This window comes from Aspergillus fumigatus, chromosome 3 (genome assembly GCF_000002655.1).
Source record: "Aspergillus fumigatus Af293 chromosome 3, whole genome shotgun sequence".
Classification (NCBI taxonomy): Eukaryota; Fungi; Ascomycota; class Eurotiomycetes; order Eurotiales; family Aspergillaceae; genus Aspergillus; species Aspergillus fumigatus.
Window position 1 is genome coordinate 1,325,816 of NC_007196.1, and position 27,169 is coordinate 1,352,984.

At 49.0% G+C, this 27,169-nt stretch overlaps 9 protein-coding genes across 9 annotated transcripts; 4 read left to right on the forward strand and 5 right to left on the reverse strand.

Annotated features, from left to right (window-relative positions):
* Positions 1 to 29: 29 nt before the first annotated feature.
* Positions 30 to 4,308, reverse strand: AFUA_3G05500 (uncharacterized protein; the record flags this gene model as incomplete). The annotated part of the gene is made up of 5 exons (XM_077804329.1): positions 4,109 to 4,308; positions 3,541 to 4,044; positions 3,342 to 3,490; positions 313 to 3,291; positions 30 to 231 (listed from the first exon to the last, which is right to left on the reverse strand). The coding sequence occupies exons 2-5, from the start codon at positions 3,973 to 3,975 to the stop codon at positions 30 to 32; spliced, it is 3,765 nt and encodes a 1,254-aa protein (XP_077660485.1). The 5' UTR covers positions 3,976 to 4,044; positions 4,109 to 4,308.
* Positions 4,309 to 4,977: 669 nt separating this feature from the next.
* Positions 4,978 to 6,872, forward strand: AFUA_3G05510 (ubiquitin C-terminal hydrolase 37; the record flags this gene model as incomplete). Its single annotated transcript, XM_749957.2, has 6 exons — positions 4,978 to 5,113; positions 5,205 to 5,435; positions 5,481 to 5,575; positions 5,652 to 5,985; positions 6,084 to 6,268; positions 6,361 to 6,872. The coding sequence occupies exons 4-6, from the start codon at positions 5,696 to 5,698 to the stop codon at positions 6,870 to 6,872; spliced, it is 987 nt and encodes a 328-aa protein (XP_755050.1). The 5' UTR covers positions 4,978 to 5,113; positions 5,205 to 5,435; positions 5,481 to 5,575; positions 5,652 to 5,695.
* Positions 6,873 to 7,159: 287 nt separating this feature from the next.
* Positions 7,160 to 9,832, forward strand: AFUA_3G05520 (putative oxysterol binding protein (Orp8)). The gene is made up of 6 exons (XM_749956.2): positions 7,160 to 8,057; positions 8,123 to 8,199; positions 8,265 to 8,304; positions 8,366 to 8,435; positions 8,495 to 8,554; positions 8,626 to 9,832. The coding sequence occupies exons 1-6, from the start codon at positions 7,972 to 7,974 to the stop codon at positions 9,574 to 9,576; spliced, it is 1,284 nt and encodes a 427-aa protein (XP_755049.2). The 5' UTR covers positions 7,160 to 7,971; the 3' UTR covers positions 9,577 to 9,832.
* A 307-nt stretch (positions 9,833 to 10,139) lies between these two features.
* Positions 10,140 to 14,026, reverse strand: AFUA_3G05530 (condensin subunit YCS4; the record flags this gene model as incomplete). Its single annotated transcript, XM_749955.1, has 3 exons — positions 10,140 to 10,313; positions 10,387 to 12,768; positions 13,226 to 14,026. The coding sequence occupies 3 exons, from the start codon at positions 14,024 to 14,026 to the stop codon at positions 10,140 to 10,142; spliced, it is 3,357 nt and encodes a 1,118-aa protein (XP_755048.1).
* Positions 14,027 to 14,433: 407 nt separating this feature from the next.
* Positions 14,434 to 16,506, forward strand: AFUA_3G05540 (serine/threonine protein kinase CDC7; the record flags this gene model as incomplete). Its single annotated transcript, XM_077804330.1, has 5 exons — positions 14,434 to 14,472; positions 14,526 to 15,111; positions 15,199 to 15,643; positions 15,703 to 15,763; positions 15,820 to 16,506. The coding sequence occupies exons 2-5, from the start codon at positions 14,835 to 14,837 to the stop codon at positions 16,504 to 16,506; spliced, it is 1,470 nt and encodes a 489-aa protein (XP_077660486.1). The 5' UTR covers positions 14,434 to 14,472; positions 14,526 to 14,834.
* A 270-nt stretch (positions 16,507 to 16,776) lies between these two features.
* Positions 16,777 to 17,799, reverse strand: AFUA_3G05550 (ubiquitin-specific protease OTU1; the record flags this gene model as incomplete). Its single annotated transcript, XM_749953.1, has 1 exon — positions 16,777 to 17,799. The coding sequence occupies one exon, from the start codon at positions 17,797 to 17,799 to the stop codon at positions 16,777 to 16,779; it is 1,023 nt and encodes a 340-aa protein (XP_755046.1).
* Positions 17,800 to 18,802: 1,003 nt separating this feature from the next.
* On the forward strand, positions 18,803 to 21,862 carry AFUA_3G05560 (putative RSC complex subunit (RSC1); the record flags this gene model as incomplete). Its single annotated transcript, XM_749952.1, has 4 exons — positions 18,803 to 18,972; positions 19,109 to 19,271; positions 19,349 to 20,767; positions 20,864 to 21,862. 4 exons carry the CDS (start codon positions 18,803 to 18,805, stop codon positions 21,860 to 21,862), a joined length of 2,751 nt encoding a protein of 916 aa, XP_755045.1.
* Positions 21,863 to 23,096: 1,234 nt separating this feature from the next.
* On the reverse strand, positions 23,097 to 25,185 carry AFUA_3G05570 (putative spindle poison sensitivity protein Scp3; the record flags this gene model as incomplete). Its single annotated transcript, XM_749951.3, has 3 exons — positions 24,938 to 25,185; positions 24,633 to 24,754; positions 23,097 to 24,500 (listed from the first exon to the last, which is right to left on the reverse strand). Exons 1-3 carry the CDS (start codon positions 25,053 to 25,055, stop codon positions 23,097 to 23,099), a joined length of 1,644 nt encoding a protein of 547 aa, XP_755044.3. The 5' UTR covers positions 25,056 to 25,185.
* A 629-nt stretch (positions 25,186 to 25,814) lies between these two features.
* AFUA_3G05575 (uncharacterized protein) lies at positions 25,815 to 26,803 on the reverse strand. Its single transcript, XM_077804331.1, has 2 exons — positions 26,734 to 26,803; positions 25,815 to 26,666 (listed from the first exon to the last, which is right to left on the reverse strand). Exon 2 carries the CDS (start codon positions 26,605 to 26,607, stop codon positions 26,149 to 26,151), a length of 459 nt encoding a protein of 152 aa, XP_077660487.1. The 5' UTR covers positions 26,608 to 26,666; positions 26,734 to 26,803; the 3' UTR covers positions 25,815 to 26,148.
* Between the last annotated feature and the right edge of the window lie 366 nt (positions 26,804 to 27,169).

The following is a 27,169-nucleotide window of genomic DNA, read 5'->3' on the forward strand; positions in this document are numbered from 1 at the left end:
TCAGTCAAAATTCATTCCCTTTCCCCAAATCATGCCCCGGCCAATAGCTTCTGCGGCTTTTCTACTTGAGCCTGCGAGGAGAAAGAACAAAACTTGTCCTTGATTGCGACGACCTCGTAGGTTCCTTCGTCAGATGTCTTGATCGTTTTCCTATGCTCGTAGGAGATGTCGTGTTTAATGTCCAGGACTTCTGATTTCTTTCCTTTTCGGGGAATAGAACTTCGAATGTAACTATAAATTGACAATATACATCAGAATCTTCTCTGCTTCAGGGTAGAAGCAACGATTATCAAAAGAAAGAAGGAGACTTACGTGAATTCGAAGGGCGGTGTGCCCCAGAACTCGAACTGGAGTTCGGCTTCTCCGCCCTCATGGATATCAACAACAGAGGTTTGACCTCTGCTAATTCTAACGCTCGGCATCTCATGAATGGTTTTTGTTATGTTCTTGTGTGCCTTGCATTTTCCACTGGCACCGTCGCTTACTGCGGTAATGGTGAATATACCCGGTCTTTCCGCGATGCGTCGGAAATTAGTTGTACGGGAGGTGGCCTTCCTTGAAACCCCATCAAACGTGTAAAACACGTCGAACGGGGCATGGCCGGACAGGGAGAAAGACAGGCGCTCCCCAACGCAATAGTCAATCTTGGATTCGAGCGGAATGATTGTTGGCACATCGGATACGGCAACTCTGACTGTTGAGGCATCGTTCTCGAAAGTTCGCTGACAACCTCGCGCATCTCGAACCTTGTGAATGCTCACGACGTGTTGGCCCAGATTCAAATAACGACGCGGAATAGGTAGATTGTATCGATTGGAGCTGATGTTGGGTATTGACACGACCTCTGGTTTGGCGTTCGAATGGTGTTTGATAATAATTTCCAGGAAGAACGGCGCAACGCCCTCCAAAGTAACAGGGATGGATTCTTCGCCACTGACATCCTCTTTGCAGAACCCGTAAATGTGGCCAGGGGAGTTAAACCGCGCAGATGGCAATGGGTTCACTCTTTGCGTCACAAGGACAGGCTCACTTCTTGGGTCATAGTCGTAAAGGCTGTCGCCGACTTCCTTGAATTTGTACGTGTATAACCCGGCTTCAGACGTGTCCATTTCCATAGATGTTACATGAAGGGCCGTCTTAAGACTTCTTGTTCGAATAGAGGACGTGCCACGGCCCATTTTGCGTTGTTGTTCGCATTGAATGGTATATGGCGGATTGCCGGTCAGGCGAAGTTCCACACTATCGTCTTCACCTTGACAAACGTCGCGCTTCTCGATGGGGCTTCCAATTACCACAGGGGAGCCGTCTACAGCAGCAATATGGGGCCGAGGTATCCAAGAAACTTCGAAATCCCTAGCTGCTTGGTCAACAGACCCAGGGCAAGAGCTGTCCGTCACGCCAATGAGATTATAGTGTCCTTCCTGCGTCACTGACAAGACACTGTTTTCCTGCCAGAACGTCTTCTCAATAGCAGGGGAGTCATCGTCTAGATTTCTGTAGTTGACCGTCCATGGTCGTTCACCGCTCAGTCTCAGCGGAATATCAACCTTTGCACCTTGCAGGGCTGACACAGTTCGTTTCTTATCGATTTGCCCAAACGATACGTGAGGCGGCTTCGAACGAGCATCAATCCTAATGCTGTCTTTCAAAGTTCGTTTGCAGTTCGAACGATCTTTAACGCTCGTCAGTACCAGATTATATTCACCACCACTAACGAGTCTTTCGGTCACAATAGTGGCAATCTCGGCATGGGATTCTAAGACGTGCTTGGATTTTTTGCCATTGTGGGCCAGTTCATAATGCAGAGTCCAGGGCGATTCCCCAAGGAAGGAAACGTCTATGGAAACGGGTTCACCAAAACAGGCTCTGCGCACCTCCCTGGAGCCAAGGAAATGAGCAGAGGCTGGTGGTTTCACGTCCTGTTCCAAGACGGGCACTTTATCTTTCAAAGAGCGAGGCGCATAGACTGTATCCGCAATATCTAAGAAGCGGTATCGATAGAATCCGGCTTCAGATGGAGTGAAATCGAGTTGAGTGCGCAGACCGTCAACAGTCAGTGACTTGGTTTCAACACCTTTTGAGTGCTCAATGCTGTACCGCAGGCGGAAAGGCGGCGAGCCAGTGAGATCGAGATCAAGGAGTAGACCTACGGAGTTGTTGGCACACTTGTCGAATATCTTCTCGTATTTCAGGGCCAATTCAGGCTCCGGAGGGTTGTGAAGATAGCAAGATGAAGGCTCCAATATTTCTCCAGAACAAAATTGGCTTGAAATAGAGTTCAACATATACCAGCCTGATTCCTTTATCTGAGGCTTCTGGTCAAGGTCTTTGAGCGAAAGCTGGCGAACCTTGTCGGACGAATCCCTCTCATCTAGCTCGTTGCCCCTAAATGAGTAACCCAAGGAGAAGGGCCCGTCGTAGTCATATCCCTGTCCAACCGGGTGAAACTTTAAGGGAAGATTCACATGTTCTCCTTTCGCGACCTCTATGAAGTGCTGGTCGTCGCACCCAGACAATGATAAACGAGGTCTTTCATGCACGGAGAACTGGTGCCAATGCGGTAATGATTTTGGCGAGGATCGATCAGCTTCGTCCAGAAGCGTCGAATAATTGGCGATGTTCCCACAACCGTCATGGACCTCTTCAATGTTGTAGAACCATTCCCCTCCCACGTTCAGAGATTCGTTCAGTGGTACTTCGATAGTTTGACTCTGAGCCCATGTGATCTCCGGCTGTTCTGCATCGAACAAAATGCCTGAGCTTCTCTGCCCAAGCAATGGTGACCGTAGGTGATCAGGCTGAATGTTCTGGAAGGAAAATCCACGATCAAGCTTGTTCACTTGTCTACTATATTTGATCTTCAACGGCGGTGTGCCCTCAACCTCCAACACCAGGTTAGACAATTCTCCCTTGCATTTGTGAGTATGAGAGTTCTTGATTAGTGCGCGCGGACAAGAAACGACAAGCGCGTCAGATGACCGCATGCGGACCTCAAGGTTTGACTCGTCCACGACTCTTTGTAAACGATAGATACCAGTGCGCCGGATGGGGTAGAGTATATCACGGTGTTCTGGTGCGTCTGAGCTCGATAGTTTTTTCCCCGCCTGACGTTTCATCTGCTTCAGCTGTTTCGATGAGATTGTAATCGTTTCATTTTCACCGGTGCTGAGATCTAGGCGTAGTAGTTCTATGAGAACCGGGTCGGTTTGGTTGACACGTATCGGTAGATTGACGGTACTTCTTTGAGAATCTAGACAGAAGGGGATCTGATCCGGGTTCAGAACGGCGGAACTAAAAAACGTCAGTAGGAGTCTTGGGCACCCATGATAAGGAGAGCCTACCCCTCCGGAAGAATGTGAACGATCTGCTTCCCAAGAATGAGAGAGGCATTATGGATAATATCTCCAGGTTTGACACTACGCTCGGAAATGGATAATTCCCGATCGTATGCCACTTTTACGATTCCGGAGATCCACACACTCACTGGAATCTTCTTGGTGTAAGCAAGTCGACCATCGTACGGCAGGGTAGGATACGCACCGGAATTTGAAACATGAGAAACATGTTACCGACAACATGGATCAAGAAAATCGCCAGCGTTGTTGGAAACGCCCACTCGAGCCAGGGTATGCGCAACGCCTGCAGGCCAAAGAGAAATACCCCGTCGATGGAAGTCCATTTTAGAAACAGCCAGGTTGAGTCCAACTCATCTGAAGCTGTCCAAGACTCATAGACGCGCCATGCATTGAGCGCAATGTAGAAAGCTACCACGTAGAGCCTCTGCGACGGGGCGTCTATCACGCCGGTCGGCACGAGAGGCGCGTCCGCTTTGGTCTGCGGTACTTTCACTGGGGATCTCCGCAGCCCGACATCCCGCGGCTTAGGCCTCGTCGGTGTAATGTTATACTCTCTTGTCCTTTGAAGTGTTTGAGGGGTCTGAGGAAAGGCAGACCGAAGTCGAGGAGTGCCGTTCATGGCATGCTGGGTTCACCGAGAAGAACCCGCTCTTGATTGAGGTGAGTTGTACCTATACGAACGGCCAGTCTATAGAAGACGTCAACAATCGAAAGAATAACCTAATGATTCGGGAAAATCGAGAAAGCTATACGCGACTGTTGCAACTCGCCAATTGAAACTTAGGTGATGGGTAGCACTGTCACTCGAGAGAATCGCAACAATTGGAGATGGATGAATATTCCTGAAATCAGCAGCAACAGCAGTAGCGGCAACCTCAGAGAGAAGTGTATGTAGTAATGACTTTTATTGCGGTTGTTGAACTGGAAGCTAGCAGAGAACGGGGAAAAGAATGAGCTTTGCGGTTAGCGGGTCGACAAGTGCGGATCACACACAGCTCTAAGCATACTCCGTACTTTCCTCGATACTTCGTAGAGAGTAACTCTACAAGTATCTCCTTTCTACCTATCCGTTCATTTTGAGTCAACATAAGAGGACCTTTCATTGTTTTCTTCCTCATATCTTATATTCTTTCTAGTTCTATTTCCCTCTTGATCATCTTAAATCTTGTTATATTTGTTGGCTGAAGGGTTTGTAGGATCGAATCCGTACCTTAAAATGCATCCATTACCAGGAAACTTACATACTTGTCATACATAACGTACTTCAAAGACTATCGTTTCAAAGAACTATTCATCGCGGACTATCCGATCAGGTCCTTACATATCATCATCAGTTTACAAGTATCTCCTTGTGCTTATTCTCAAGATATCATTACGACTACCATACTCCGTACACAAGATACCATCTATGGATAAACTCATACCTCATACTCCAAGGTAGGTACTACCTTAACGCGGGAAGTCGCGTCGAAAAGAAGCTTTGCCCAATCAGAAAGCAGCACCAAATTCACTTAAGGCATCGTGTAATCCGTCCAATATTATTTCATCAAACTGGTATGTACTCCATATTCTTATTGCCTATCTGGGTCATTTCGATGAGTTCCCCGCAAATGAAAAGATCAGAGGACGTTGGTATACTTTTTTCCCTTAAAGGCTTGGACTCTTTTGTTTCTCTTTGGTCTCCATCCTGCCCCCTACTGAAAAGCGGTTATTGAAAGGAAGCCAGCGAGCAGACTCTATCTATTGATTTCTTCCTGGTAATATGCTCGCACAGGCTCTTGACTTCTGAATGAGTGTTGTGTCATTCTGCAATTTTGCTGATCATTCGTGATCGGACCTTGTCCCTAGAGGAACTGAGGTGGCTTCTGCGAAGCAGGCTCTACGAAGGAAATCATTGGCCAACATGAGCCAGCGCAACAAACGCAGAAGAGTGAATGCGAGCCCAGAATCTGTGTCGTCGAATCATAAGATTACTGCCACGCCATGCAATCCTGCCGATGTGTTGGAAAGGCAAAAATGGAACGGGTTCTGTGAGCTTGAGTCGGAGCCGGTAAGTGTGATCGCGAATTCATGCTATTGGTATGCGCGCTACTTTGACCACGGGCCGGTGCTCATACTCCCTAGGCTATCTTCAATGTAATGCTGCGCGAGTTCGGAGTCAAAGGGGTCAAGGTTCAAGAAGTTGTCTCGCTTGATGATGAATTGATGGCATTCCTAAAGTATGATTCTTCCGGTGCCATTGTCTCCGACATTCTTTCGCCTGCTTGATCTGGAAGATGGCTTACGTGCGAGTAGTAAACCAGTATATGGTCTAATCTTTCTGTTTCGTTGGCGAGAAGATGATCCTGATAAACAGGAAGCAAGCTGCCCAGAAGGGCTTTGGTTTGCAAACCAGGTCTGTCTCCTTATATGTCTCATACTCATTTCCCTTGACTTATCTTGCAAAGACGGCTAGTAATGCCTGCGCAAGCGTCGCACTCCTGAACATTGTAAACAATATCGAAGGAGTTGACCTTGGGGAAAATCTACGACATTTCAGAGAATTCACAATGCCGTTCACACCAGCGTTGAGAGGTGACGCCATCAACAACTTTGAATTCGTAAAAAGGATACACAACTCGTTTGCAAGGTTGGTCGTTTGTTACACTCCCACTCCTCCCCTGGTTCTTCTTCATAATCCGTCGTATCACCGTGTTATCGTCACTTCAACTCACATCTGAAACGCAGAAAAATGGACATACTGAACTCAGATCTACAGCTGAAGGTGGAGGCGACATCCAAACGTTCTCGATCGGGCAAGGACAGGCATGATGAGTTTGAGACTGACGCTGGATTCCATTTTATCGCGTTTGTCCCGGCGCTGGGCAAAGTCTGGAAGTTTGACGGCTTGGAGCGTCAGCCCCAAGCTCTCGGTAAGTATGCTTCGATCTGCACAAACGAGGGTAGACATGAGTTGATTATAATCCAGGGAAATATGCGCCCGACGATGACTGGTTGACCCTAGTACGACCCAACATCCTCACCAGGATGGCGGAGTACGAAGAGGATCAAATTGAGTTCTCCATTCTCAGCGTGGCTAAGGATCCGCTTGTTGAGCTCGAAGATAAGCTGGCAATCAACGTCAAATGTTTGGAAGCAGTCAACCGCTGGTTGGCTTCCCGCGAGCAGGCCGAGGGAACCTGTCCGGGGCCCGAAAATCCCGTGTCTCTGCTCGAAAACACAATACTGGGACCCGACAGCTCCTTTAACTTAACGAGGCATCGCATCGACGCTGTGACCATCCCACCAGAGCGCGAAGTACAATATGCGAAAGCCTCTGCGGAGGAACTGAGGCAGCATCGATACTGGCTCAGCAACGAGCAGCGGGAGCTTCGAGCATCTATTTTGGAAGAACAACAGTCCCACTGGGCGGACGATAACTATGCAACCGGACGGCGGTACGACTATGGTCCAGCAGTGAGAGCGTGGATTCGGTTTTTAGCGCGCAAAAGGGTCATAGAGAGCTTAACTAGATGAAGCCGTTGAGGGGAAGGAGGCTTTTGAATTCGGAGAAATCAATCTCTGGCATCGCTTGTAGAATTCTTCAACTCAAAGGAAGAAATTTCAAGGACTGACCAGATAGACTATATGCTTAATAAGTGGCATTCGCTGGTAATAATAATAATAACACCATGGCAAATTGCCATGCATGCAATACACCAGCCGGGGGCGTATGCTGCAAAGGCTTACTTTCGCCCATGTCGATAGTACCTACTCCGTAGTCATATCACATTCAGGTAACTTTGTATCTTAATTCCGCCAAAAGGGCAATTGACGGGATTGGACCGCTTGTCACCAATCAACTTTGTTGCTCTGCTCATATGGCTCCCTCTTTCCTCCGTAGAAAGCCCAGGAAAGCTCTCCGGCCCCTCGTGGTGAGCCGATTGGATGACAGCCCTGTATACTTCCTTTCATATGGGCTGGGCCGAATGGGTCTGGCTGACATGGGAGACGAGACGATCGATCTAGATAGATCATGCCTTCACCATCAGGGGGGAAAGGGAAGAAGAGAAGTCCCTTTGTCAATTCTTCACTTTCGTCCTTCTTTCCTCTCCTATGATTGCGAGCGGTTGAGTATGGCCAAGGACCCATTATAGAGCCAGTAATCATAGGTCAGAAATCATCAAAGCCAAGTCTTCTCCTCCACCTCTCCTCCACCTTCGTCAAACGCCACGGCTAACTAGTGTGCCATATCTATCGTATTATATTAGTTTATGTCGTCTGATAACGAATTGTCGGTGACGTATCTGCTAACTGGAACTCCTAAAGGTATCTTTTATTCTTCGACCATTGGAGCAGGCGAAAAGTCACCGCCTCGAGTTCTACGCGACGTCTATCTTAAATTTTTGGATCGTACTCATCGCCATTTCCTTACACGCTATTCTATTCAGCCATCTTCTGACTTCCCCGGTGTCGACTCTTCTACTACTATTTCGTCGGGGATAGGCATTCCCCTGTGTCTGGCTTGACTTAAACGCTGGATATAGCCGCTTGGGAATCTAGGCCGTTGCCTGCCTCCGCTGCTCGTCCGAAAGAGGACTTGACATTGTATATTCTATAGACAGTTTTGCCGAAGATGTCTCCTGTTGCAGCTACAGCGACTCCCGACAAGGCAAATGATGACTCGTCCAAGCTGAAAACCTTCCTTTCCATTCTCAGAAAGTATGTACTGCCTTGAGCTCTATTGTGATGCTTCTCAGAACTAATACAATTTCTTTACCTGTTAGATTCGTTGGCGTCGCAGACATCGCATCCGTGCGTTTCTCCTTACCCGCACATCTTCTGGAGCCCAGACCGAATCTGGGTAAGTCGACCCAGGCTGCGTTGTTTGATGCCGCGAGACATCTGATGCAGTTTGATAATCTCTAGAGTATTGGAACTACCTTGACAGACCGGAAACTTTCGCGAGGTTAGTATGATATTCTTTGCATCCGTTGCAGAGGGTCGCCATCTGACAGGCGATATCACAGCATAGGGAAGTCAGATGAACCCCTCGGTCGAATGCTGGAAGTGCTAAGGTTCTGGTTTACCAAGGATCTGGTATGGCTTCAACGTCACCTTGGATGTCTTGCCAGAAATATACACTAAGCCCGTGACAGAAATATATCAAAGGCAAACCTTGCAAACCCTACAATTCGACACTGGGCGAGTTCTTTCGGGTAAGGGTCGATTCGCATCGGCAGACCGCAGCGGTGTGCCAGGGTAGTATCGACTAACCTGCCTTTTATAGTGTACTTGGGAGGTTTATGACAATGCCCCCGACCTATCCTCGCCTCCAACAGCAGGCGTGCAGAACGGGACCCTTATGGATGACGGTGACCATGGGAAAGCCGTCAAGATATGCTACCTGACTGAGCAGACATCGCATCATCCACCAGTGTCTGCCTTCTTTATAGATTGCCCGGAAAGAGGGGTCTCCGCCCGTGGATTCGACCAGCTCAGTGCCAAATTTACGGGCACGAGCATCCGCGTCGCTCCTGGTCAACACAACCTGGGAATCTTTGTCAATATTGAGAAGAGAGATAATGAGGAATACCAGTTGACCCATCCAAGTGCTCATCTTGGTGGGCTATTACGAGGTGCGCTGGCCGTTTCAGTCTCAGATACGTGTTTTATCACCTGCTCCAAAACACGCATCAAGGTCATTCTACAGTATCTGGAGGAAGGCTGGATTGGTCGAGCCCAGAACAAGGTGGAAGGCTTGATTTTCCGGTATGACCCGAACCAAGATACCATTACTAGAATTAAAGACGTGCCCGACGGCGATGTTCTTGCCAGGATCAGCGGGTCATGGCATGGAGAGATCTATTACACAGTGGCTGGAACAGCTGAGCCGCGTCTTTTAATTGATGTAACGCCTCTCTTCCCAGTGCCAAAGACATTACCTCCCGAAGAGGATCAATTGTCAAACGAGTCTCTCAAATTCTGGGCAGGGGTCACCAAAGCCATCAAGGAAAAAAGATATAGCGAGGCAACAAGACTCAAGCAAGAAATCGAAGAGCGACAGCGGGAGAAGGCAGCAGAGCGGCAACAGAAGAACGAATCGTGGCAGCCGCGGTTTTTCACCGGAAGTGTTACACCGATGGGAAGACCAGAGTTGACCGAAGAGGGATATACAGCCCTGCAGGGTCTTCGTAACGGCGACTATAAACTGGCGGAAAGTGAAATTAAAGGTGCCTGAGTCTCTGGGCTGAATTTTGAAATTTGCATATCGGATTGCGGCTTTAAATCTGGAGTATCTGGCAGCTCACTGGTGGGCTCTGTTGCGTCTAGTCCTCTCATGTTTTGTTTTTATGTGATATGAGACGAAGATTCGCTTTGCCTCCTTCGTTCCTTGCCCCTTATTGGACAACTTGAAGGCGATAGATAGGTTCCATCAGTCCAGCATTTTCGTGAACTATTTGTTGATAATAGAAGAAAACTGCTTTTCAAGAGGTCATTCCATTACCCTTACTCTACATTCCGAGCGTATTTGGAAGGTTGACCTGAATGCATAACGTCTAAACGGGGAATATGCTTAGCATCTTGGAGCTACGGGAATCAGGCCCCGTATACTATGTAAAATAAAGCGAAAAAACATGCTAAACAAAGATTAGAGAGTAGCTGCATGAAGCCATATATATTCGTGATCGTAAGTAACCTTTCCTTCCCATAGTCCCAGATGTTGCGCCATTACTCCTCGACAGAAATGATATGTCCATGGTCAACCACCAATCCAACCCCAACACCGTTACTGCAATGAGCTCAAGATTTTGCAGTGACAACTTTGTTGAAACCTGCGCTTATTGTCTTTGTGATATCCTCGTTCTTGTGAGGCAGGAGGGACAGAGCATAAGCCACATCGTTCCACTGGCGCTCAGTTTCACATCGAGGCAGCCTAGCAGCAAGTTTCTCGGCCAATTGCCTGGCGTGTTTTTCCTGTAGAAGAAACAGTCAGAGACGCCTTGCGACAAATAAATACGCACGCATCTTATCAGGTTTTGTAACTCACCTTCTCAACAAAGCCGATCAGGAATTTAACGATACGTCTCAGAGCAGTCTCTTCAAGATTCCGCTCAGCACTCAACAGACTGAACATGTCGACAAAGTGATTGTACACTGCGTTGTCCTTAGTCGCCAATTCCGTGAAAAACATGCGAGCCAAATCAGCGATGCGTTTGTCATCATCCTCCAAGCATTTGGCCATCTCGCCCAATTGTCCTTTGACTTTGACCTGTCCAGCTAAAATAAGGAATGTGAGTGTCATCAGACAAGTGCGCTTGACGGATACATCATCATCATTGAGTCGACGATATAGGAAATCTGTGTTCTCGTCGATGAGATGATTGAAGCAAACAGCCATATCTCCAAGAGCAATGACCGCGTTACTGCGGACGGTCGGGTCCTCTGAGCGCTCCATGATGGTGATCAAGAGGGGGAGATTCTTTTCGCAATACTCGGCTGACACGCACATCAGTTTGGCCATACACAGAGTGGCTGCCGCCTGAAGGTTGCGATCGGGATAGGCGTTACTATTAGAGCAAATCTCCGCAACCAGAGGCCCGAAGTTCGACAGGAGAGAATTCTCTCCGTATAGCAACTCCCGTTCTCGAATGTGAGACATAGCCTCCGTGAAGTCATCTTCGGTCGTCCCACCAATCAGGTCCAATTCATCATCCTCGCCCGTCTGATTGTCCTTGTGAGCGGCTGTATTGGCAGCCTTATGCTTCTCCTGTTCTGCCTTGCGACGCTTGAAGTCAAGTTCACACAGCTCAAGGTGGACAATCTGCTTAATAGCGATATGGCCGACAATAAAAAGCAACTGAGACAGTGCGGCAGAAGATGTCCTTGGCCGCGGGCCTTGACCATCAGTGGAGGCTGTTCCAGGGCGCTGCTCTTCTTCATCGCCAGAGGCCGTGGAAGAAGGCCGTTGCAGCTGCGGCTGAAACACAGCCCTAGTCTTACGCTTTAGAATATCAGAGCAGAGGACATCTGGATGCTTTGAGAGCGTATATATGGCTCCAATGGCTTGCTCTGCCACCCCATACCACTCTTTGCTGTCCGATACAATTTCGACCATGGCGGCAAGCTTGCTGAGAACTGGGTGATCATTTGCTAGCTTGGGAATACCAGCATCTTTCGATTTCGCCTGACGTCCAGGCACCATTCGCTTCAAAGCAATGCAGGTATACTTCGCAAGCAACAGATCACTTCTGCCTATGTTGCCCAAACCGATGCGCAGCATAACCTCGGTCTCCTTGATTACAACTTCTGGATCTGCAAGGGCTAGCATACCGAGGATAATAATGGCACCCCGCCGTTGAGTCTTGGAAATCTCTTTGCGCTGGACACCGTAGACTTGCCAAAGCTTCGCAATAACCGCATCCGAGATGTGACCGGCTTTCATCATAGTACTGAGCAGTTGTTCAAGGCATGTCAACTCCGCAGGTGTTGAGCCAAAGGTCAAACTGATAATGTTCCGAGCAACGTAGTTTGCGGCATCATTGGGACCGAACGAGTCCGGCGCATCAAAGAACAAACCCTTGTAGCAGTCAATCAGATGGGTTTGGACTCCTTTGCCTTCATCGCTGTTCCCTTTGGTCCAGATGAGTCGCAGCATGCGCCTGATGCCACTGCGTGCAGTCTCGACCTTATATGCATCGAGCACCACAAAAAAGTCCATGGCTTCAATGACTTCGCTCTTATTTCGAGAAGACAGGAGCTGGGAGACAACTACTGAGGCGGAGTGAAGTACCTCAATGAAACGGATGGCTTCGTTGTAGTACTTTCTAGTCAGCTGTAGTCGTGCAAGTAGTTCGGAAGTCGCTGCCTGTTCCGCGGCCCTTTGGATGGCGGCAGCTTTTTCGGCATCGGTCATGCGTGGTGCCTTCGATGGGGAATCTTCAGGTATCTGGGTCGCGTCGTCTAACAGCTCGCTGTCGACATGTGAAGCCTCGCCACCGTCAAAGCCGGGGGTCTCAGGTGGCCGTAATGCATTAAGTTCCGCATCGACATTCTCGAGACGAGCTGCCCACTCTTTGTAGGAAAGCTGTCCGCCGTGCATTACACTGAATGGGTGCGTAGAAACCAATTTCGCAAGTAACTTGATCGCATTGCGTCGCACATTGCTGCTTTTGTCTTCCAAGCTCCTTGCCGCCAGCTCCGCAACTGCCTGTCGTCTTTTGGGGAACTTCTGCTCGAGGTCACAGATCCTCATATATACCTGAATGGCGCGGCAACGGCAGTAGGGATTGACGTCGAGAAATCTCTCTTCTAAGACATCGAAGAACGCATTGATTTGAGTTTTGTAATTCTCACTGCGTTCTTCTTGTCTGCTAAGGTCCGCAATTAGATTGCCGCAAACCTCAACAACCGCGCAACGAAGAGTGTATGACTGTGGCAATAATTAGCCCCATCTTCGTATTCAGCCAATAAGGTTGCCCTGGGAATACTACTTCGCTATCCAATTGTTTGGCCAATAGAGTCATCTGCTTGATGATCAGCCGCGGTGCAAGCTCTGAGAGCTTCACGATAAAGCTCGAAACTGATTTCGGCCCTCGTGTATCGTTCGAGTTGAACTCTTTGTTTCCAAGTTCCCTGCGATCGATTAGCTATTAGTTCAGTGGTGATGCGTGAGACGCCTAAGTACTTCAATATCTCGTCCGATAGTTGTGGATAGTCATATTGCTCCGCAAGAATGTGTAAAAATTCAGCCATAGGCTCTGAGAGATGCTCAAAATAGGTCAGGCTTTGTACAATGGATGTCTGCGCTCCTTCACAGCATATTAGCTCAGGCATGACTGCTCATTATGTTCTTGGACCCTACCAAATGCATGGCCATGATGTTTTACAGCAATGCAAAGAACTTTGAAAGCATGCATTCGAATCGCTAGGCTCTTGACCCGTTGCTCGCTCTCCAAGATGAGATAAATCGCACGGGTGAACAAGTTGATGAAAGTGTCGCGGTCCGATGTGGTCATGAAAATCCTGCTTAATTTAAGTTTCATCACTTTGCACATCGTCTCCATGGATATCTGAATCTGCGCTGTCCAGTCCCATGTACCGTCCCTGTTGCTGGTCTTGGACCTTCCCGATTTACCTGCACCTCTCCGAGCAGGCGCAGCCTCCGCGGGCTTTTCTGCCGCTTTGACTTCCACAGCAGAGAGAGCCCATTGAAGCAAGAAGCCGTACATCTCCAATAGCTGTTTATGGTGCTGGATAGCATCCTGTTCCTCAGCTTCGAGGTCTCCATGGATAATATCTGTTTCGAGAGACAGCCCGGACACTATCAGATCGAGGAGTTTGCTGAGGGACTTCGTAGGGAGGAAAGACGAGTATCTGCAGGAATTCAGAAGTTCAGAAAGGGTTCCACCATGGCCAGGAAACTCGGAGAACGAAGAAGGGGCCATCGCGCACTTTAGAAGGAATTGCAGCGAGTCAAAAAAAGACTGTCTCGCCAATGCTTCGGGGCTCTCAGCCACAGCGTCTACAATGGGATTGAGCACATTATCGATCAATGCTGGCGTTAAATGCTCGAGGTCGCTTTCGCAATCCAACAGTTCCGGGTCGGCATCGTTTGTGGGAACAGAGGCCGGGTCGCTCAAATAATATTTGAGTGACTCGTTAATATCGAACTGAATCCTGTCCTCCATCCTGAGCCGACTGCGAGGATGTCCTCGAAGGACACTTCAAGAGGTTGAGTGACGGAATGGGGCTTTCACACTTCGGAGTGGGGATAAAGAGGGGAGTTTGCGCGAAAGAGTCCGCGGCGGGAAGGGAGGAGAATGTTTGGTGATGCAGGCGTGCCTTTAGGTTGTGTTTTTGTTTTGCCTTTTTTAGATCATTCTGTCTGCGGCGGTACAATTGTATCTTATCCTGCGGGGGGGGGGAAGTTGAATTTGTATGTTACATTTCAAATACGGTACAGAATCTATAGTACATGATAGGTACGCAATCAGCTTGAGACTGAAACACTTAGTACGCGCTTATTAACAGCAGGGAATGACAGTGGAATGAAGAGACTCATGGAATGTATTATGGAACTGTATTGTGTAGGATAACAGACTACCCTAAGTTGAAGTTGATGGAAGATGCTAAGGTAAGTATCCAGGTATCTTGGTTATATTACCTGTATTAACTCGGTATCCTAAGCAGAAGTAAACAAGCAGCACCATACCTGATAGGGACAATTTGCATGCTGCTTTCACTATCTTTAAACCCCGACCATTTTGATGGATCATACACAATTACATACGCGCCTACCGTGGCCATCAACCGCGAAATTGATGATTTGAGAAATCCTCGACGCGCTGTCCTGCAAAATCCATTTCCAGAGCGCATTGCCAGCCCCGTGTCTGGGGCCCCTGATCCAGTCGATCACCTCAGTCCATGCAAGATATTTGAGGAACCCCTCACTTAGCTTCGGTCATAAGTGGTGGTAACATCTCTTTGATCAGTGACATGTCCACAATGCACGCCCCATTAACTGGTGTTTTCGGACTGCAAAAGTCTGGGGCTACGGACCATCATTGCACACAAGCACACATGGCTGTGGTAGATGATGGTACCGCCACAGACAGCGACGCCTCGGTAGACTCACGCCGCGCGGAGGGCGACCACGAAGATGAGGATGAGGAAGAAGAAGTGGACGACTCGGTCCGGGAAGATATGAAGAAACTTGAGGATACTTTTCCGGGAATCTCTGATCGATTTCGTCTGGTGAACAGGATCGGTGAAGGTAACGACTTCCCTTCTCTCTTGTAATTGGAATTGTCCCTACCCACTCGGTGAATGTATGCTGAGCGTTGGACTTTGATCACCATAGGGACATTCTCAACAGTCTACAAAGCTGAGGACCTTCTGTACGACCATTACAAGAATGATTGGGACACTTTCCAGGAAACCCAAAGCAGTAACTGGTCAAGTCCCCCAGCAAAGAGACGGCGAGTGGAGGAGTCGGTCACCAAACGGAGAAAACCGCGATATGTTGCACTGAAAAAGATCTACGTTACCAGCAGTCCGTTGAGGATTCAAAACGAGCTGGAACTGCTCCATGACCTCCGGGGCTGCCGGTCCGTGTGCCCTTTGATCACAGCTTTCAGGCACCAGGACCAGGTTGTGGCTGTCTTGCCTTTCTTTCCCCATACCGACTTTCGCATTCAATATCGCACATTCATGGTCGCCGATATGCGACATTATTTCAGATCCCTTTTCACGGCGCTAAACTCCGTTCATAAGCACAATATCCTTCATCGAGACATCAAACCAACGTAAGTGTATTGCTGTGTGTTGACCCATCGCGTCACTCGTTTTCTAAGTCCCTTGACAGTAACTTTTTGTATAACCCTGAGCTCCGCGAAGGAGTCCTTGTAGACTTTGGTCTGGCGGAAGTAAGTGTCCACGTTCAAATTGTCTCACTACTGAGTTTCTCATTCGTCTTTTCTAGCGTGAGGGGTCTGAATATACAGGCACTTGTCTTTGCGCCAACCCGAACTTTGTGCGCCGCAGTCGGTTGCTGCAGAGCTACTATTATACACATTGCTCTTCGTCCACGCTCTCGGTTGGCTACCCTAAGAACGATTCACGGCCTGCAAGACGTGCTAATCGAGCGGGAACTCGCGGCTTCCGGGCCCCCGAGGTTCTTTTCAAATGTACATCTCAAACAACCAAGATAGACATGTGGTCTGCCGGCGTGATCCTGTTAACCTTGCTCGGACGTCGATTCCCTTTTTTCAACTCCGCCGACGATGTTGATGCCATGATCGAGATGGCAAGTATATTTGGCACCCGTCGGATGAAGACTGCAGCCGCTATGCATGGTCAGATTTTCGAAACCAACATTCCGACCATTGGCGAAAAGGGCTATGGCTGGGAGAAACTGGTGAAATGGGCCAGCTGTGTGGAAGAATTGACCGAGAGCGAGAGGCAAGCCACTCGACTCTTGGCTGGTCTCATGGAGCTGGACCCTTACAAACGATTGAGTGCCAGGGAAGCTTTGCAGCACGAGTTCTTCACCAACCCTATTGAGCACGATGTGGAGTGGGGCGGACTTCCTGAGGATAGCGCAGATACCGGGGAGGATGAAGAAGGCGACAGAGATGATGACGAGGCGGATGAAGTAGCGATGGTGTAGAAGGGTTGGAGATTATGTATGATTATGATATCCTACGAATAACAGCATTTGGTTTGTGTCAATCCAATGAGTCCACTATATATATATATATATATATATATATATGCGCGACTATATGTTGTACTACGATGTGCTCGACCCTCGGGTTTTCACATTCTGTATATGGTTTGAGAACATTCCCCACTCCTCATGAAGATATGGTTATCCAACAATGTATGCAAAGTGTAAGATATCGGGGACAAGCAGCCGGCTGTACATATTGCGGCTTTTTCAGCTTGCTTCGCCGAAATTATAATGTCCTGTCTGCGTCGCATGCGTGGTGGCTCCTTTTTCGCCAATGAAAATACCGCCGCAAGTATTGCAACGAATGCGAAAGCCTGCGGTATCTGTATAGTAATGTTTCCTCTGGAGAATCTCGCATAACGCCAGCGCTTTCTCCAGAACTACCGGATCGGCTGCATCAAAGACCTTGGTATCAAACTCCGGAGGGGCATAAGCGTGTGTATACGGTGGATCCGACGGCGACAAAGCAATGGTATCATAGTGAATCCCAGAATACACCAGGACACACCGTGTGGGCGGACCTTCATTGAAACGATCCACCCGCAGCGTTTGCACATCAATTGAGCAGATCTCAATATCGAAATGTTTGCTCAAAATGCTGAGCTCGATTGCTCCGCCCCATGAATTTTCCTGCTGAATCCAACGGCAATAGTCGTCTGCTTTTTTCTCTAGCACTGCCTCTGAGTAGACGTCAGGGTTCGCTTGAATAGTCTGGGCGACAATCGAACGAAGCTCGGTCATAGTGTCCATTCCTCCCATGATTGCACTCCCTACCGCGCGAAACAGACAGGAGTTATCGTCAGGCATGATGCGCAACACAAAAGTGCCCGAATGCTCGGGTGAAGCAATCTCGGGAGGATCATCCGACACACCCTCATGGGCCTTGCGCGTTAGAGACACTTTTCCATCATCATCATCATCCTGGGCCGTGGATACTGGTCTTTGGCTGCCCCTGGCGCTTGGCGCTTGTGGCAGACTCGTCGGTGCCGAATCCTCCTTCCTGGTCACGAGCAGTTGTTCGCCATTAAGACTAATGCCGAGGTCTCTGATTTTCTGTTCCGAAGGGAACCCATCTAATACCAGAGGTTTGAGGTCGGGATATCCATACTTCACATCGTACGCTGTCAACCCAGTTTTCTCGACAATGTGAGCGCGAAGATCGTTGACAGTTGCAGTGTCATCAAGAGTGACGGTAGACTGTCCAGCAGGTCCACGGACTCGGATCCTCATTTCCCACTAGCTAGGTAGATAGAGTGCCGAAAGATTGGGGCGATACTGATGGGGAACGCGACCACGTAAAATGTCAACTATCTTGTCGATACGTCTAGGACAGAGAGGCTAGCCTTCAGAGTCCAGACAGCAGATGGAATAAGATTCCAGAGTATCAGGCACTCTGGAGTATCAAATCGCCGGCACGAAATAGAGCCACTGGAGGGATGAAATGAGTAGGAATGACGATTGACAAGCAACAACCAGTGAGTGTGGGGCTGGCGGCGCATTTCCCTTAGGACACGGAGACTTGGAGTAGATACTGGGAAATGGCGTGAATTGTACTTTCAAGTTGCTGGGAGATTTCGGGCATACAATCCCGGCCATTGTGTAGGTTCATAAAGTCCTCAGACATGGCTAAGCCAAGAAAAAGATTGCAACAGAGGTCGTAGACATTAACGCTCCGCATGGTGCTATATGGAAGGCTCAAAGATAATTGACGACAAGAGAAAAGTACCATATACATGCGTCCAGAGCCGGGAGGCTGCGAGCCCATCCCCGCACTAGCCCGTCCTAACACTAATCCATATCGACTTAGTCCACCTATCTCTCGTTGATACGGAGTAGAAGAGCAGGTTGATCTTGACAAAGGCTTGATGGTTGCTGAACATCAGACACTAACCAATTGGTAAGGTCCGCTAGAAATTTGGATGTGCATAAGATACCAATGAATGCCCCTGTCCCCTGTATGAAATAGGTAGGTAAATATACAGTGCCCGGACGGTAGGTAACGTTCATCTTGGTAGTTACCGTATGGTATCGTTCCGGCCAAGCTGTGACAGAAACTCGCTGAGTCAGCGTAATTACTGCGCGAACCTCTCTCCTCATCTGGCATCTTTTTCTCGCGCGCCAGATTGAGCAATCTGCATCTCCCTGAAAGACTGTGATCGGCTATCTTGAGTGTTTCTGCACCCGCATTCTGACCGTGGGTGTCCCTCTCAGTGGTAGGGGTGTTGTTAACAACATGGAAAAGGCGTCGGAGCCGTCGCAAACTCAACCCGCTCCTGAGGAGCCGGTTAAATCGATTGAGGATGATGGCAAGGGCGATAGTTCTTCGACGGGCGGCGTCACCGACGAGCAATGGAGGTCGATGATGGACGTTGTTCTGGCTATCTATGAATTCAGAGAAGAGGAGTAGGTTCTTTTCTTTTCCCCCTTGCAACTTCAAGAAGAACAAAACAGCAAAAAAGTAAAACCGCAATCTCAACGTCTCAACCGATCGAGCTGTGTCCGCGCCGTTTAGTTTTAGCTGACTTTCTTCGCTTTACAGTGGCCATGACCCGTCAAGACTGTTTCAGCGCAGCGTGAACAAGCGCAATGTTCCTGATTACTATGAGATCATCAAAGAACCCATGGCTCTCAGTATCTTGAAACAGAAGATAAACAAGCGAGAGTACAAGAACTTCGCGGAGTTTGTGCGAGACTGCGCTCTGGTAAGTTTCGCACCCTTTTTGTTATTATGGAACCACCTAGTCATAACTTTTACTCATGCTGTTATCTTCTCTTTTAGATCCCTCACAATGCGCAGACATATAATCGGCCAAATTCACAAGCATACGAGGATGCGCTCGTCATAAAGGTTCGTACCACTCGTAAAGACTTTGACTCGATATCCGTTGGTGAATACCGTGGTGCTGATCCTCTTTCCCCATATAAGGACGTGTTCATAGCAGAATTCGAAAAGCTGGTCAAACAAGGGATCATCACCGCAGAAGAAGCCGAGCTTCCCGATCTAGGAGAGATTCCGGAGGCGGATCCTCTTCCCGAGGAGGAAGATGAGGAAGATGAGGACGATGATGACGAGGATGACGAGGATGATTCGGATGATGATGGTCGTCGCAAAAAGAAGCGGGGCCCCCGCCCTGGCTGGAAACGAGACGCAGGGAAGGATGATGGGCATAAATCAGCCGACCCAGAGCTCAGAAAGAAGCGGGGCCGGCCTCCGCGTGTTGATACCCCCATGGAAGCCAGAATTAAGGCAGTTTTGAAAGGGATCCGCAAGCTCAAAGGGCCTCTTGGCATGCTCAAGGTGCGACACTTTGAACGCTTGCCAGACAAAGCTACATATCCGGACTATTATGTTGAAATCAAGGAGCCGATTGCGATCGACATTATCAAGCGGAAGTCCAAGCGCAAGAAGTACAACTCAGTTGACCATTTTATGCGCGATATGGATTTGATGTTCAACAATGCCAAAGCCTACAACCAGCCGGACAGTCAGATATACAAGGACGCTGTTGATTTGCAGGTGGAGGCGAGGAGGCTTGCTGAGATTGAGAAGAGGAAACCTGATAGCGAATATCTGATGGAGGACGGTCGTCTCCCATTGCCGGATGGCATTCTGTACAAAGGTGAGCTCTGGAAAGTGGGTGACTGGGTTCATATACAGAATCCGAACGATGTGACCAAGCCCATCGTCGCACAAATCTACCGCACATGGCAGGATTCTGAAGGCGAAAAATGGGTTAATGCTTGCTGGTACTACCGTCCAGAGCAGACAGTTCACCACTTTGAGAAACATTTCTATCCCAATGAGGTGGTCAAGACTGGCCAGTACCGTGATCATCGGATCGAGGAGGTTGTCGACCGCTGCTTCGTCATGTTCTTTACTCGGTACAACCGCGGACGCCCTAGAGGCCTTCCTCCCGACAAGGAAGTATACGTCTGTGAAGCACGCTATAACGAGGAGAAGCACAAGCTCAACAAGATTAAAACATGGGCGAGTTGCCTTCCAGATGAAGTGCGAGAAAAAGATTACGAGATGGACCTCTTTGATGTCCCTAGAAGGATCAAGAAGATACCGAGTCCGATCAAGCACTTGCTGAAGAGTGATGCAAAGGAAACTGACGATCTGCCAAAACCAACCTGGGGCGCCGATAATGCGCCGCCCATTGTTGGAGCGGTACATCGACGTCCACGCGACGAGAATGTGAGTATCTCAACTCCTAGTTGGTCCGGGAGTTTCGTTCGTAGACCCTTTTGAATCGTGGGATACTAACTTGGATTTTTTTTTTTTTTTCGACAGGAATCTCCGCCACCTGAACCGACTCCTTCTCCGCCCCCGTCATTACCCCAGCCAGTACTGTCAACTGTCCCTCCTCGTCTGCCAGTAATTACCCAACCCTCTACGCGACCAAGCGTCGGTAGTCCCGGCACGGCTCCTGCGGTTGGGGCTGTCCCAGTCCCTGCGCGCTCTCCAGCTGCCCCAATACCTCCTACACAGGGCTCTCCTCTTCCTGCGCCTCCAGTTGCCTACCAACAGCCTCAAGTACCACCAGTCCAGGTTTATCAGCCAGCTCTGCAGAGGCGCCCTAGCGCGTTTGTACCACAAACTCCTCACTCCCCTGCTTACCAACCTTCGCCGGTACCGCACCCGTATGCGGCGGCTCAGCCAACCCCATATACGCCATATCAGGCAGGTCGTGTGCACGTACCGCCTGCGTCGGTGTACAACCCTAACGCGCCTCGTCCAATTGAGGTCTTCCGCCTCAGCGAGGCGGCAAATGCAGCAATCCCCGAGGATATTCGTGAACAGTTTCATTGTGACGACTCGGGCCATGTGCTTTTCTTCTCTGCTCCGCCACTCGATATCGTTTCATCCCTTCAGCAAAAACTAGGTCATTCCCTAAAATATCTGGCTGCTAAGGCGGAACGTCGGAAACTTGTCGAGCAGCGGAAACGGAAAGACGATCTTGAGAGAGTCGAGCGAGAGGAGCGAGTCAAACGCCTACGTGCTGATGAAGGGACAAGCCTCGCTGCCCATGTAGAGGCGTTGACCGCCAAGGCTATTGAGATCATGACAAGCCATGTCATGATTGGCACGGAAAAAATCTACGATCATCTATACTCGAACCAAGCAGAGACAGCGAAGCAAGCGGATGCCGACGCTCGCGCACGCAGGATCACAGCTGATCACATCTCCCAAGAGAAGACGGCTCAAATCCAGGCTTATTCCAACAAAGCGACCACTGTTAGTCTTAAAGGTAGTGCTATGTATATGGACGATATTGACCCCACGATCTAGTGTCAGGCAGTGAGTTCACTTTCTTCGTCGCGTGTCATTGGTGCCTCTCCGTGACCTTTCCATGAGAATAACAAGGCGACTGTGTTTTGTTTGAGCTTCGGCGTTATCACATTATTACTTTGGAAGGTTTTGTCATTACAGGGGAAAAGGGAGGGCGCGTAATATTCAGGAGTCTGGTATGGGCAGAGCGAGAATGACAACACCATTTGTGTACACTACCAGCATTTTAAGATACTGCGATGAAAGCTGAAAGTCCAAGAAATCCCTCCACCGGCCTTTGAGACCAGACGCTAGGATTAGGCATGCGCTTCATGGGCGTCCGAGCGTCCTCTGCTTGGGTCAGATATGTACACCAATCACTTTAGCCTGCACATCCAAGCAATTGTTGTAGCGGGAAAGCTGGGAGATGCTACCCGAAGCACAAATCACCCGATTTCTCCGTACACAGGCGCACCATGCGCTGACTGTAAAGCGGACAAGATATCGAGTATGACCATGGACAGCTTAATCCCAATATCTGAATTATGGGATAGACAAAGGAGGCAGTAAGAAAGGGGTGCTAGGACATGTCATTGCCTCGTGGTATCCACCCGAGAAGAAAAGATGGGAGGCAGAACAAGGAGAATGTTGTGGTTGAGTCAAGACTGAACAATGCAGACCAAGAATATACACATGATAACCTACTGGATGATAGAGGCCAATCAACCGTCGACCCGCTGGCGCTGGACCTGAGTCGAATTCACCTTTCCTTCGTCCGCAGACCTTCGGAATGGCCGTTAAAGATAGGACACTAATCCAAATGAATCGACATGAGAAAAGAGAAAAGAAAGGAAGAATTCTAAGAATGACAACAGTCTTGGCACTTCCTCCAACCGAGTTACAAGACACCCCGAATTAAAATGCTCATTTAGTAGACCAAGTGACTGAGGTCGTAAAACAGGAAGAGTCAGATCCAGATTGTGCGCTCGACCGTTCTATGCAAAATTCCCATTAAAATGCGAAACACGATGACGAAACGATGAAGAGGCAGCCCCAGAAGGGGTAATATCAGGGCATCCAGAAGACCGTTATATTCCTTCCAATGTCCAGGTATGAACACAATTTGAACTGGTGGTGCAAACTTTTTTGCCTTTTAAATTTCCCAATTGTTCCTTTTTGCTCGTAAACTCCGCGCTTTAATGTTGTCATGGATGTATGTGCAGATTTGGGTCCAGATAATCATTTTTGAACAACATCATGGCTGGAAACCTGAGTTGCTTGTTGGGGTCGATGCCCCATCGTTAGATTCCACCTTATTGGTGGCCCAAGAAGTACTGTTCCGTTTGGTGCTGTCTTCTTCTTCCATGGAGAATACTAGATCACTCTGCTCTTCGTCGATCTTGCTCGTGCTGACAGGCGACGAGATTGTACGGTCCAGGCGGCTGTTGGAGCCTACTGCAGGAGAGTGGCGGGTTGGAGCAGGGTGAAGAGACATGCTAATCAGCTGCTGAGATATCATGGATGTCGACGACTGCCTGCCAGGGCTGGTCACATATGGAGAGACATCGCCGGAGATCTGTCGGCTTCCGATGGGGCCCAAGCTGGGACTGGTACCTAGGTTGAGGGAGGACTCACGAAGAGGCGAGCCGATGTGCGAAAAGGATGTACCATGGGAGTCTTCATCCTTCTTCTGCTGGCGTTGCTTGGCAAATAAGGCACCAAACCGTGATGGACTGGATGCCAGTGGAGAACCGACCTTGGAGAAGCTCGTGCTGGTCATACCGAGTCCACTCAAATCGCGGTGGCTGGAACTGAGATCATGATCTGTGCGCGATAGGCGTCGGAGTTTCTCCTGAGGGGTGAGGACATCATCGTGCAAATTGATCGGCAGATAATCCTCCTCCATGGGGAAGTTGCTGTCGTCCCAGTCATCCAACACTGTGGGTCGAGGAACACTGGCCGAAAGCATGCGCGACTTCACTGGCCTAGCAGAGTGTAAAAATCTCGGTCCTACCCCATCTTCGGAAATGCCCGGGGGGGACGACCCCATGAACGATGAGGGTTTCCTGAAGTCAGACCCATACGCTGTGTCACGGAGATTACGAAGTACATCTGACGGACCACCCATTCTCTGCGCTGGAGGAGAGGCCAGATCCAACCCGAACTTCGATGGCACGGACGCGGCAACGGGCCCATAACGAGCAACGTGCGAAATGCCTTGACTGTCAAACGACGCCGGGAGCTGTGCGTCAAGAGCGGTTAGGTAACGGTGACTCGGAGACATAGGGAAACGCGTGTCTTCCGCTGGCGACCCATACTTCGAACCCGCATCCGAGGCTAAACCTGCATCTATGGTAGGGATGGCGTCGAACGGCGGTGGGTGTGGCTGCTGCTGCTGCTGCTGCTGTTGTAGAGTACTAAAATCCTCTTGAGGCGGCAGTTGCGAAGCGTAACGAGGATCATGAATACCCAAGCGCTGTTGGGAGAGGACCGAGTTTGTCAAAGCCGAATCTTGATTGACATAGGCTTGAGGGTTGACGCGTCCTCCAAGATTGAGATGGCCTCCACCCATTCCCATACCGGGAGTTGGACGATTCACGCGCCGACCATCAGGAAGGATATGCGCCAGCGCGCACTTGGCTCCGAACTTGCAATTGCCCTAATTGTGTAGAGAGGTAAACCAGTCAACTCCATGCTCTCGAGATCCAGGATGAAGAAAGAAGGAAATTGCTTATATCCTCCGCTATGAGAGGAGAAGTAGGAACAAGATAGATCCAGTTACCGGTCGTACCTTGGTGAAATATTTGCAAGGCGCATAGTCAATCGCGGCGTCCGTAGAGTGTAGGAAAGGACAAGCAGGACCGGCCTGGCAAGCTCCCTGGCGAAAGAATTTGCAGGGAACATGCTTGGTATCTAAAGAAGATAGCGACCGAAATCAGATTTTCTCTTTCTTTCACGCAAAGAGAAGTGAGGAGCGGAGCAAAAACAGTCATGGAAAGCGACAATCTTGCAGGTAACCGAAGTGCGATTGGAGAAGGGAGCAGAATGTGATTGAGGGGTAAAAAAAAAAATAGAAGAGTCCTGGTCTGTACTTACTGCTCTGGTTAGGAGGACTGCGGGCAGCCATGTCCAAGCCGGAGGAGGGATTGCGGGAATGGCCGTTCTGCACAGAGGGGGCTCCGGAGGGGACGGGAAGAGGAGTCCGATTTTTCATCTCACAGAGAGATGGCGATGTTCGAGGGCAAGAGCACCGGAAAGAAAGACTCTGAAATATGATAATCAACCTGTAAACTTTTATAGGAATAATAAGAAAGAGAGTGTGAGTAAGTGAGTGAGGACACTCCCTTTGGCTACGATGAGGCAGAAACGGAAGGGAAGTCAAGACCGTTGGAAGATCCGGAGGGGTTAATTTAGTCAGTATTGGTCTACTCGGAGTACGGAGTAGTACCTGGTATCTAGTACACTGTAAGTATCTTAGGGTAGTCATGTTATCGTATAGATAGTTACTGGGCACGGCGAGATTTCCACAACAAGGTGGGGAATCGTAAGATAGTCCGTACTTACATACTCTGTTGGTACTGAGTGGTATTCAAGGTCATTATATGATTATATTATTACATTATTATATTGTCGTTGTCAATGAAACAGGTCGATCGGAGGATATTCCAGCATCAATGTGTGCATGATATTCATGGTCTTCAATGATGCTAGGTAATCAGGTAGCTGACGCTCTTCATTCCGCAACGGTTGGTTAACCCGCCTCATGACTGTGTACCATATAAAGAGAAGGAAGGGATTCGCGCTGCATATAATATCGAGTGATGATAGCTATGACCATAGGAACTAATATCTAGCTTGTACCATCAACGAATGATCATTCTCGAAGGCGTCATACTACCTAGGTAGGTCTTTCTCCTGATCGAGTCTCGTGCACCATTACCTAAGTATAGAGTTGAATATAATCTCACCCTTTCCCCCTCCGGTAACTCGATGCATCCCAGCTCCCATATCATCTGATAGTTTTCAGAAGCCTCGATTTTCGTTGCTCATACTCATCTCTCCTTAAAAACAAAACCTGTCCTCTCCCCGCACGTTAATCACTTATCGTAACGGTCCTGTCGTACGCCGCAGGATTCAACATAGGTGCTGTGCATAACGAGCCTCTAAACGGACTGTAAGATCCAGTGCGCAGGAGACAATAGTTCCAAAGGACAATTGGAGCAGTCATTGCGCGATAAGACCATGAAGTCCGCATGGCTCACGGCACCCTACCTTTTCTACCCCTCTCTGATCAGTTATGTAGCATTTCAACGGAGGAGGGATCCTTCCAGACCCAGAGATTCCTGATGGCCAAAGTCAGCCGAGACTACTGCAGATCGACGCCGTAATGCCGCATCAAGAGTTGTTGTGCTTACCCAAAGCTCTTCTCGACACACATTGTCCGGTGAAACCTCCAAGCATCTACTCCATAAATCCCGACAGATCCTCTTACGGACACTGGCAATCCTATTCCAGCGCCTCCATTCCTTTCCCAACTCTGCTCGCTCCTCCGGAGACATCTGGATTGAATCTCTTTTTTGAATCTTCTTGAGACGAGATGAAATTGCCTGCGTTTCTTGCTCAAGTTGGCCGACATCGTGTCGTAGCTCGCAGAGCAATGGCTTCGTGGAGAGCGTCGCTAACTCTGTTCGCGCTTTCTTTTCCTTAGTCTTGAGCGTTGTTAACTGTTTTTCAAGCTGCCCGTTCCTCTCATTCATCATCGCCATGGTTTCTATCGTAAATTCGTCGGACGCTTCTTGAACGGCATGGTAAACCGTGTGTTTTCCTAAAACCCAGGTAAGGTTTAGTTAGTTCCCCAAGGCACTTTGCTTGCAAAGGATGAAGCTGAGCACCTGAGACACGGGCTTCAATCTCCTTCTTCCGGTGTAATTCTCGCAAGACCTTGGCTGCGTGCGCTATAGGACCGACATCAGCCAGAATCCTCCAGACGACTCGCCTGCAGTGAGACGCCCGTACTGACTTTTCGTCACCTTGTTATGCAAATTCGTAGAAACATCGATGGCCTGAGATGCTAGAACATTAGGGACATTACCACCAGGCGCTCATAATCAAGAGGACGAACCGAATAAGGACGACTGGTTGTGAACGTTAAGTATTTGAAGATAGCAAATTTCAACGTAGAATACTTAGACCTACTTTTGCTTCCCTAGAAGACCAGTCAGCAGGCACAGTCGAAGATGCAGTTGAGAGAAGATTCTTGCGAATCAACATGACACCCACGAAGGTAATCCAGGATCAATGAGGCTTCGTCCTTAGCACCTAGGTGTG

Coding starts and splice junctions, on each gene's coding strand:
- AFUA_3G05520 (XM_749956.2), top strand. CDS start 7,972: ATGTCTCCTGTTGCAGCTACAGCGACTCCCGACAAGGCAAATGATGAC. Junction 8,305..8,365: donor AGACCGGAAACTTTCGCGAG/GTTAGTATGATA, acceptor GCGATATCACAG/CATAGGGAAGTCAGATGAAC. Junction 8,436..8,494: donor TCTGGTTTACCAAGGATCTG/GTATGGCTTCAA, acceptor AGCCCGTGACAG/AAATATATCAAAGGCAAACC.
- AFUA_3G05575 (XM_077804331.1), bottom strand. CDS start 26,607: ATGGCGATGATGAATGAGAGGAACGGGCAGCTTGAAAAACAGTTAACA.